At 39.3% G+C, this 11,928-nt stretch overlaps 1 protein-coding gene across 1 annotated transcript in view; it reads right to left on the reverse strand.

The window, feature by feature from the left end:
* LOC109913681 (poly(A) specific ribonuclease subunit PAN3) overlaps positions 1–11,928 on the reverse strand; it is a 59,291-nt gene that overhangs the window by 29,774 nt on the left and 17,589 nt on the right. The window contains exons 5-7 of the mRNA XM_048597928.1: positions 11,543–11,644; positions 3,558–3,723; positions 2,578–2,665 (exon numbers count right to left, since the gene is read on the reverse strand). Of these exons, the coding sequence (XP_048453885.1) occupies positions 2,578–2,665; positions 3,558–3,723; positions 11,543–11,644 (356 nt within the window). The remainder of the gene's footprint in view (positions 1–2,577; positions 2,666–3,557; positions 3,724–11,542; positions 11,645–11,928) is intronic.

Below are 11,928 nucleotides of genomic sequence, written 5' to 3' on the forward strand. Positions count from 1 at the left end.
GTTGTTAAATTCCTTTACTGCCTTATTACTCTACTCTTACATGTCTCTGAAATATGACAACATATCTGATCCTCTATCTTTCCCAGAATGTTTGGGAGCTTATTGTACACAACCAACAGCGTGTTTGGCACTGTTCTGCTTTTCTCTTCTATCCAAATGGACTCATTAATGATCCTTCCATGATATCACCTTCTTCATTTCTATATTCGATTCCTTGATCAACATTGCAACCCAAGCACAGCTCCATCCCCACCCCTTTTATCCCGTGTCTTGGTGTGCACACACTACAACTAGGAATACTGAACTGTCAATCCTGTCCATCTTTCAGCCAAGTCTCAGTCACATCTGTGATAAATTACTCTTGTACTTTTAGCTCACCTATCTTATTCTTCAGGCTTCTTGCATTAAAATGTATTCTATTTAGTTTTGCTAAACTCATTTTTTCTTTCCTAGCCTATGCTTCCTCTGCCTTCCAGATTCACTTATTCACATGTTAACTTTTAATTCCACCTTGGCTTCTTTGCCACTCTGAACTACTTTCAGAATCCCATCCCCCAATAAAGTAGAAATCTGGCCTCACAGCTGTGTTTCTAGGTTTCAAATCCTATAAAATTCTAAAATTTCCAAAGGTAATCAGACAACCTTTCCAGCTAACTAATAAGGTTCACAAAAAGGTCCTACAATCTAATGTTTATAGGAACATCTCTAGCGGTGTCTTGCATTTTTATTAAAATAGAATAGGCGTCATTACCAAAAAACCTAACAGACTTTACAATAAAGCAGGAAGAGGAACAGAAACATGGAGGTTGGGGAGAAACATCATTTTTATAAAATGTGAAAAAGGCATAGCAGTACCAGTGGAGAATCTGAGAGAGGAGGGTCTAGGTAGCCATAACATCTACCATTGACAGTATAAAATATGCAGAGTGTCAGAAATTGAAAGGTCAAGGGAGCAAAACAAAGATGATGATGAGGAAAGAGATAGTAGGAACTGCCGACGCTGGAGAATCTGAGATAACAAGGTGTAGAGCTGGATGAACACAGCAGGCCAAGCAGCAGAGGAGCAGGAAAGCTGATGTTTCAGGTAGAGACTCTTTTTCAGAAAAAAACATTTTTTTTTCCCCAAAGAAGGGTCTCGACCCGAAACGTCAGCTTTCCTGCTCCTGATGCTGCTTGGCCTGCGGTGTTCATCCAGCTCTACACATTGTTATCTATGATGATGAGGAAACTGTAGAAGGACAGTAAAATAAAGCTTTGGAGAAAGACAGTATATGCTGGAGCAAACATAACTAATAGATGAGTGATACTAAGTGCAACAGCTGCTTTTAAATAGATTAGAACTCCAGGAAAGCAGCAAATCGAGCACTGGAATAGTGGGTCTTAAGGCAGAGATGAATAGTTAACACCAAATTTAAGAATGATGTCACAAAGTGGCTCTAGTACTTCAATCGTGACGTGGTGGAGGCGTGGGGATTGATATGGAAATACAATGACTTCATACAAGAGGAATGGAAGCAAGAAAGAGTCATTGTATGCAAACAAACAACAAAACAGAAGTGAAGACATTGCAAATTGAGTATTAACTGCCTTAGAAACAAAAGTGATTAAGTGGGGGTTGGGGTGGAGAAGTGGGTGTACCCCAGTCAATGCCATATTATCAGTGTTGTGTCAGGGACAGAGTCTACTGTGGCGATTTATATAGTGAGTTTCTGGTGAAATGGAAGTGTTGGGAAACAATTCGTAAATCAAGGAACCAAGGGGCAGGGGTGAATGAAGGTTACAAATATGACAGCGGCTACAGAAGAAGACAGTTGAAGTAACAGAGTACTGCTGCAGATTTGAAGTAGCAAGATGCAATCATTTCTGAGCTAAAATGAAAGTCAGGAACATTAGTTCAATGGTTAGTTGTGTGGGTAAGGGGTCTGGAAACAAGAACTCAGCATCATCAAAGAGACCAGTTCAAAGGTTGCAAAGAAGAGGAAATTAGTCAGAAAAACTGAAGTGCCAACATTTTGAAACAATAATGGTCAGGTGATTGTGGAGAGGTCGGAGATGAAAAGGAAAAGGATGTATCGATTGGCTTGATCTTAGGGACAAAAATTAAAACTCTGATGTCCTTGCAATCATTGCCCCAGAGGGTAATTGAGAGTCAAGTATATTAATGTGGGTCTGGAGTCACATGTAAATCAGACCAGGTGAGGATGGCAGATTTCCTTCCCTGAAGAACATTAGTGATTAGGAATGCAGAATAGGAGCCAGATCTTATCCAGTATGATTTTGAAGGTGATATTTTTGGCATACAAAACAGGTACTGTAAAATTTGCTACGGTAGAGCCAACTCTAGTGAATTGTGTAAAGTTTGATTTTACATTAGCTATGGTTAAACTTTCATTTTACTGAGATTATATTCTGTAGGCATTCAGAATATTACAAAATGGAGTTCAGGGAACAATTTTCAAAACATTTGTTTCAGTTGGGAAATTATACTGTCATAGATAACGGCTGAACTAGAATGAAGCAAAATTGGCAATAAATAATAAATAATGCTTGGATTCAAATTTTAAAAAAAGTACTCACCTGATACTGAGGCATCATTCCCAGTGGATTATTTTGACTACTGTCAAATGTTAAGACATCAAAAATTCCAACACAATTGACACGTAACCTTGCAAAAACAAAGTGAATTCAGAAACATTTTCATTATGCAACTTTTCAGTTTCAGACTTATCTTTGAACTCAATATGTTCCTTATTTCTTATAATACTTAATTTCCTTCTGTTTGTAAACTGCATTCAAACAAAAAAATTGTTGAAAAACAGAACACCATGAGCGCTAACATTTTGTTGATTTAAATAACGAACCTATTGAAGAATGAAGTATAGTCAATCAAGTCACTGACATGGTGTGGGGGAAAATTTGATATATAGTTCCAATACATAACATGCAAAAGTCTAAAGAAAATAGGAAGAAAAATGAATCAATGTGTACAACACAATCTAAAACAAAAATTACTAAATGAAGTCAAGACAGTCTTTATAGAGAATGAGGGGAAAGATCCAGTACTAAATGCTTATACACAAGTATGCATTATGGAGTTCAAATGAGTGAAGGTCCCTAAGGTTTCTATTACGGTGACTTTTCTAAGTTTAATAATGATACTGTCTGAAAATGCCTGTCTTAAAATTGGTGCAAAACTAAATAATAGGCAAACAGAATTTGACATCTTGTGAAGTCGCTCACAATTTTGAATTTCAATTAAATTTTAAAAATTCAATTTAAACTTACAAGAAGTTGAAGGAATTCTACAAAACATTACTACTTGATTTATTTTCTCACATTTATTAAGAAATGTATACAAATAATACAAATAATGATTTGCAAGTCAATAAATAAAAAGAAGCATATCAATATTCATCCAGCTCTACATCTTGTTATCTCATATCAATATTTGTTGGTTAATGAAGAAATTATTTAAGAAGATCTGAACAATAGCAAAAATATCCAAATTTTAAACAAAAAACGGTTCTAGAATAAGGTCTCGCATTGCAGAGTTTTACCTGGTTTTACCAGTTATAAGAATCTTGGTTGGATCCATGACACGACAGGCCAGTCCTGCTGTATGAATGGTACGCAATGCTGAGCTCAGTTGGACAATGTATGCCCAAATAAGAGATTCTGGCAGTAATCCTGCATGTTGGCGAGGGAGAGGTCCATCATGTTGGCCTAGCATAAACAAGAGTTCCTGTTGATATTTTAGCTATTAAATAGCAGGGGCAAAATGAAAAAAAAACAGGAAGACGTCATTCACGTGAGAAACTAGCGACAGAATTTTAGTCAGGATTTTCATGCAGTGATCTGAAGGATACTGAGTCTTCAAAGAATCTTGAACTTTTGGATAAATAGCTGCAGTAGAGATTTTCCCACAGTGTTAAATCCAGACGATTGTCAATTAATAAGGAACAAAATAGACTTTTACATTCATGAAGGAAGTTAAGAGCACAATATGTCCCACATGTCTCTATATTTCTAGAAAGTAAATGCCCATTTACTTGTATTCATTATTCTTTCAATGTCCTAAGCTATGAAAAATACTACATAACTGCAAGCAGATGGAGGAGGGCAGGAATGCATGAAAACAACACTACCTGCTGGTTTCCCTCTTTGCCACCCCGACATCCTGTCTTGGAGTTCCAGTGAACCTTTTATTATCCGATACCCATGGGACCAGGAGTGTGCTGATTGATCAAATATTCCAGATAATCAAGAGGCCCATATAATCAATATAGAAGCACACTCCAAGTAATAGAAATGTAATGCAAGGAGTATACGCTTCACTGTTATACTTTATTTACAGTATAAATCACTTAAGTAATAATGCAACTTTGCCTTAAATAAAACTTACCGGTCGAGAGCCTTCTCACTTGCACCCTTAACTGACTACTCGGGTATCGCAGTATTTGAGGAGAAATTGACTCACAATTGAAGCAACTGGTGATATTTCATGTGGCCATTCAATTGAACAAGTATATTTACATTGAGGTAAATATCTTAAAAACTATAAGTGGACAGAATAACACGGTAAACTTTGCAATACTTGAGGTATAGAATTTTTGCCTGTTTATCGAGAATGCCAGTACATGAGGAGCCAGTTAACACGAAGTTTGCTGCATATTACTCCACCTTCATTGTCACTGGGTCAAAACCACGGAGCTCCCTTCCTAACAGCACTGTGGATTCAAGAAGGCAGCTCACCACCACCTTTTAATGCATTTAGAGAAGTGCAAAAAATGCTAGCCTAGCCAGTGACACCTACAAGCAGCGAAAATATAAATAAACTTCCATCATGATCCATCATTAAGTACCTCATTTTTGAGGTAACCGTTACTCATTAGTTGCATTCATTTACGCAACTATTACGCTTTGAATCTTCCTAATGAAGAGATGCTTGACTAATGCCTTCCTAAAATCGGGATTAGGGATGTTCATTGACGACTGCTTAACATTCAACACAACATGCAACTTCAAAGCATTAAAAATTGAGAGGAGGATAGTGTAAGACTCCAAAAGAAAATAGAATAATTGGTGGAGTAACAGATAGTGGCAGATGAAGTTAAAAGAAGAAGTGTGTGGCAATACATTTTATTAGAAAGAGCATAGGGACATAGTATAATGGGTACAACTCTAGAAGGGATGCAGGAGAGCGGGACATGGATGTAAATGAGTATAAGTCATTAAAGATGACAGGGCAGGTTGAGAGAACAGTCAACAAAGCATTCAGTATCCTAGATTTTTTAAACAGGGACATAAAGTACATTAAGGAAGATATATTAAACTTGTGCAAGTGGCTAGTTTGGCCTCATTCAGAGTTTTGAATCCAGCTTTGGGCACTGCACTTTATGCAGGACATGAAGGCATTGGAGACAGTGTAGGTGGTTAATAAGAATGGTTCCAGGAATGACACATTTCAGTTACGAGGACCAATTGAAAAAGCTGGGTCTGTTTCCCTTAGAAAAGGGGAGGCTGAGAGGAGATCCAATTCATTCAAAATCGTGAGGGGTCTGGATAGAGCTAATAGGGAGAAAATATTTCCACTTGGAAAAGGATTGAGGAAGAGAGGATATGGATTTAATTATTAAAAGTAGTAAAACAGTAGGAGGAAAATCCTTTTCACACAGCTAGTGAATAGGGTTTAGAATGCTCCGTCAGAGATTGTGGTGGAAGCAGGTTCAAGCAACACATTCTAAGAGTAATGAGACAGTTATTTGAGAAGAGACAATATGCAGGATTATGGGGGCAAGGAAGGAAAACGGAGTAAAGTGAGCTGCTCATCTGAGAACCAGCACACACATAATGGGCCAAGTGGTTTCTGTGACCTCCAACACTAAAAGCAGTTCACAAAATGCTGCAACATTCAAATTTGTCCTGATTAAGTAGCAGGTAACAATTATGCTACCCCAAAAATGCCAGGTAATGTTCACCTCCAATAAGGAATAGTCTAACTACCTAACCCAGATATTCAATGGCATTAATTATAGAATCATAGAATCCCTACAGTGTGGAAACAGGCCCTTCGGCCCAACAAGTCCACACTGAACCTCAGAGCATCCCACCCAGACCCATCCCCCTATAACCCACCTAATGTTTTGGAGTAGATCTATAGCTCCAGTTGTGGGTGTTGAGGTTGGTTGGCTCACCAAGCTGGTTTGTTGTTCCGCAGACGTTTCGTTACCGTGCTTGGTAACACCCTCAGTGCAGCCTCTGATGAAGCGTCGGTGTGTCTTCCCGCCTGGTTTTTAAACTCTGGGGTCCGTTGCTATGGATTGCCTTACTTCCGGGTTTCCTCCGTAGTGGAATGTATATGGGGTCGAGTTTAATGTGTTTATTAATAGCATGCTTCGTGGGGTGCCATGTTTCCAGGAATTCTCGTGCTTGTCTCTGCCTGTCCCAGGATGTTGGTGCTGTCCCAGTCGAAGTCATGGTTCTCCTTGTCCATGTGGATTGAGATGAGTGAGTATTGGTCGTGTCTTTTTGTAGCCAGTTGGTGTTCATGTACTCTTGTTGTTAGTTTCCTTGCTGTTTGTCCCATGTAGTGTTTCTCGCAGTCTCTGCAGGGGATCTTGTAGATCAACCCTACGACAAGTGCTTACCCAAACCAAAGACCCACTCCCTGCCATGTACAGGACCAACGTCATCTACAAGATCCCCTGCAGAGACTGCGAGAAACACTACATCAGACAAACAGCAAGGAAACTAACAACAAGAGTACATGAACACCAACTGGCTACAAAAAGACATGACCAATACTCACTCATCTCAATCCACATGGACAAGGAGAACCACGACTTCGACTGGGAAAACACCAACATCCTGGGACAGGCTAGGCAGAAACAAGCACGAGAATTCCTGGAAGTGTGGCACTCCATGAAGCATGCTATTAATAAACACATCGAACTCGACCCCATATACATTCCACTACAGAGGAAACCCAGAAGTGAGGCAATCCATTGCAACGGACTAGAGTTTAAAAACCAGGCGGGAAAACACACCGACGCTTCATCAGAAGCTGCACTGAGGAGGCTACCAAGCACGGTAACAAAACGTCTGCGGAACAACAAACCAGCTTGGTGAGCCAACCAACCTCAAAACCCACCTAATCTACACCTCCCTGAACACTACAGGCAATTTAGCATGACCAATCCACCGAACCTACACATCTTTGGACTGTGGGAGGCAACCGGAGCACCCAGAGGAAACCCACGCAAACACGGAGAACGTGCAAACTCCACACAGACAGTTGCCCGAGGCTGGAATCGAACCCAGGTCCCTGGCGCTGTGAGGCAGCAGTGCTAACCACTGTGCCACCGTGCCACCACACTGATTTTGCTATTACAAAATTCTTGTGGGTTACCATTGACCAGAAACTGAACTGGACCAGCCATAAAAATACTGTAGCTGCAACAATAATTTAAAGCTGGCAACTGAAGCAAAAAATCAACTCTTGACACTCTAAAGCTGGTGCACTATCTACAAAGATCAAGGCAGCAATGTGACAGAATACACACAAGTGGAGCAACTCCAGTAACTTGATTTCATCCAGACAAAGCAGCACACTTGACTTGCCACCCCATTCAATACCTTAAACATTCATTCCACCAATGACGCACAATAGCAGATTGTACATCATATACCAGATGCACTGCAGCAACTCACCAAGTCTCCTTTGACAGCACCTTCCAAACACACACTTGCAATGACTTAGAAAGACAGGGTAGCAGATGAATGGGAACACCATCAACTGCAAGGTCCCCTCTGAATTGCACAGCATCCTGTATTGGAACGATATTCCTTTTCGTTCACTGTCACAGGATCAATATCCGGGAACTCCCTTCCTAATAGTACTGTGGGTTTACCTGCATCAAGTAAACTGCTAACCCTTTTTTTCCCCAAAGACAAAGGCAAAGGCAATTTGGAATATGTAGCTAATAATACCTACCCACATCACATGAAAGAATTTAAAAAAAAGCCAAACTTCTGGATTAACTCAAAAAGGCCAATACAACATATAAACTCCCACATAAATAATTAGGCTTTTGGTGCACATATTCAGCTGAAACATAAATCATTATACTGCTCCAACTGCAAACAGGAACCTACAATGATGAACAAGAGATGCACATTATTAATGGTGAGGTATCATAATTTTCAAGTAAAAAGCATTACTTGCAGAAGGGCAATCTATACTAATGTGTTTATTGCATTTCCTTTTCAGATGGTGGTGAAGACAGTCACAATGTTAGCTTTGTGCAGGTGTTCTAAATGAGAACTAGCTTAAGCTGAAGCAAATGTATTGATACTCTGTAAAACTAGGAGAAAACTTGCTACCACATCCCTGACAAATGAAATTCATGGACAAGGACAGCAGATGGCTTGGTACGATAAAGATACATTTACTGCCCACAGCGTCTGACCCAAGGACCATGTGACTAAACCACTTAACCACCAGTCCCAATTCTCAACTGTCAACTTAACAATTCTTATAAATTAGATTAACGGGTGACACGGAACTAAATTTACCTTGCAGTTTTATTTCTATTTCCTTGTAGCTCACCCACATTTCTTTCTGCAATGGTAAGCAGTGACACTACCACAAACGTTAGAACTTTCTTAGTAAAATAACTTGCCGAGACTCATGACACTGCTACAATCATTCTTAAAAGCTTGCTTTTTAGCTTGCTTAAAAATACACATAACTCTATACAACTGCACACATCTCCACGAACTGGAGTTTCTAAATAGGGATATTGAAGCATTGGCAAAACATTTTTCTTCATAAAAATGTTTTTTTTGGGGTCAATGCTGAAATGAATTAATGAACTTGAGAACTTCCAAATTAAAACCATGAAAATCCAAATTAGCTTGCATTTGGCTGTTGTGGAACACGCATTTTATCCCTCCCATTCTCTACAAATAAACACAACTCACCTAAATCCAGAAAGCTTAGCCACAGGTTAGGATGAGGTGCTACTACAGTTTGCCTGATAAACCAATGTAACTCACCATCACTTTGCAATGTTTCTCTTGATATGTTCTTCAGGTACACTTTTTTTTGACAGTATGTACTGCAAGAGCATTTCACTACTCAAGACGAAGACAATCCAACCGTGTTTCTCTGCTGTACGTCTCCTTTCCACGAACCTACCTTGAAGTTCCTTCAAATTTCCCCTGCTGCCCTAGTCCTGAACTTATACTTTTTCTCTAGTCTTTTTTCTATGACCACTCATACCCTTCTGAGCTCAACTTGTTCATGGGGTCCATCTCCTGGTCTCTTAATTGTATCCCCATGAAACTGCTGACAATCCAATTTCCTGTGAGAAATGCATGCCAATGACATACATCTCTATCTCACCATCATTTCTCTCAACTCCTCGACAATTGATAAATTATTTTATTGCCAGTTTTAAAGTTCATTTCTAGCTGCCAATTCCATCTCTCTCCCATCAACAGTGAGAGTTTATTCCAGTCTGTTCACAAACCCAGTGTCACATTTGATCTTAAAATAAGCTTCTGAAATCATACTCATGTTATTAGTAAGATTACCTACTTCCACCTCTGTAACATTACCCAACTTTGCCCTTGACTTCTTCAGCTGCTGAAATCCTAATTTCTATCTTTGTTACGCCTTCTCGATGTAACTATTCCAATGAATACTTGGCTGGTCTCCCATATTCCACTTCCTGTAAACAGGATGCCATCCTGAACCCTTAATTTGTAGGGATTCACATTCTCCTAAAACTCCTTTGCTTGCTAACCAACACTGGCTCCCAGTAAAGCATCTTGACTATAACATTTTCATTCCCGTTTTCAAGTTGTTCCATGGGTTTGCCCTCCCATTTCTGTAATCTCCTCCAGCTTCACATCCATCTAAGATTGGCAGAATGTTTTAATTCTGGCCTCCTGTGCACCCCCAATTTTAGTAGCTCTAAAACTGGTGATGTGTTTTCAGCTGCTTCTGCCAAAGCTTAGGATATCATCCCTATCCATCTCCAACTCTCTACCTTACATTCCTCCTTTATGATCCTCTTACAAGTTGAATGTTTGAACACGATTTGGATAATTCAAGGCTCAAAATAATTTCTCCCTTCTCCAAGAGCTCGACTTAAGATTTCCTGAGGGTTACTTTTCTATTTTCAGGGGAAGCCTTTTGGTTTTCAGGGATCCTTTTCAGTCTCACGATCTCTTTCATTAGGTGATGCAGTCACTTAGCATTAACGTTGACATGTGGCGAGTTTGAACATTCAAAGAAACAGAACTAGAATAATTCATCAACAGCCCCAACAATCATCACCACTCCATTAAAGGTAAATCCATAACACAAAACCAAAATATTAAATACTGCCATGTCTCAGAAATTAAATAAACAAAAGATAATGAACATAAGCTAGCAACAAATGATTCAAAAACAAAAAGACGTACACTTCTATACACAAAAAGCCATCAATACAAACAGGCTTTCTGCACAGATGTAGGTTTGTCATTAACACAGTCACTATATCTCAAGTAGTTAATTGTACTTAAGACACTGTTATATAGTACCACAAATACAAACCTTCATTAAATAAATTGTTCAATATTAAATAATACAACTGATACACATTCAATACTACTGTACCCACTAGAATTTTCCCCCATATAATAGTTCCTGATCTCCTGCAGCTTTAGTGTAGAGACTTCACATTTGGAAGGAATGCATTCCCTTGGCTTTTCTGTTCCCAGCTAGCTGAGTACTTTTTTTGTTATGAGTGTAAAAACATTTTCTCCTCTTATCAGACCCTCTATTGCCTTTCAGATACTTTCCAGTCTTTCTGCAGCAAACCCTGACCAAAAGTAAGGCAGTTGCTCTGTCTCCCACCCCACTAGGTAGTTTACACTTTATACCCCACCCCGACACCTAATACCCAAAAATAAGGCCCCTCTCTCTTTCTCCAATCCTGAAACTAGGCAGCTTCTCTTGCTCCCCCAACAGGCAATTCCTGTAACTTTCCTACTGCAGCATAATTTGCCCTCCAGCTATTTCCCAGCTAAGTCAGTGTCACTTACCTGGGCCCAGGTCAAACCATGTCCTCACCTTGCAGTCTGATGGCCTCACTCTGCCACCACTAGCCCTCGAGCCTTGTTGACTGCTATTGCTTACTCAGCGGCATGCACAGGGGAAAATCTGCCTTTCGACTGGGCAGCAAATCCTTGCTCTTTGCTTTCATTCATCTTGTGGGGGGTGACTTTTTTCTCACTTGTCACCATAATTTGTTTGGGCAACTTGGAGATTTTGAGGGTGAATTTGCCCACCACCCTATGTACTTTGAGCATTGATCCTAAATATCATCTTGGTATCAGAATTTGTTTTATAATGTTCCTGTGAGGTTCTTTAGATATTCCGCCACCTTTAAGGGATTATATAAGTATACATTCTATTGCAGATTTTAAGATTTTAAGCAATTGCTGAACAGACCTGGAAATGTGTGAATTAAAATTTATTTTTGCTTACCCCATTTTCGTTTAGTGAAATAGGCATCAGCACTGGGATCGTTGAAGTGTTTGGTCATCATTGTCTCTGCTCCAGCATGGAAGTCATAAGCAAATACAAGTGCTGTAGACAAAGCAACCAATACAATCTACATAAAGAAATAAACTTGCAGCTCACTGTAGTTCTCAAAAAAAATCTTAAACTTCATGCCTTGGCTTTTTCTTTAAAATATGCAGGCAATAACTGATAGGAAAGACCAAATGGAAATAAGATTTTAAAAAGCCTCAGAAACAAAACAGATCTTTTTTCTCCTTTAGTCTTTTTTTAAACAAATGCATCACTGGCAAGATCAGCACTTGTTGCCCTTTCCTAATTTCACTTAAACTAAGTGACTACATATTCAGTCT

The sequence above is a fragment of the Rhincodon typus genome, chromosome 6 (assembly GCF_021869965.1).
Source record: "Rhincodon typus isolate 14 chromosome 6, sRhiTyp1.1, whole genome shotgun sequence".
NCBI classification, from domain to species: domain Eukaryota; kingdom Metazoa; phylum Chordata; class Chondrichthyes; order Orectolobiformes; family Rhincodontidae; genus Rhincodon; species Rhincodon typus.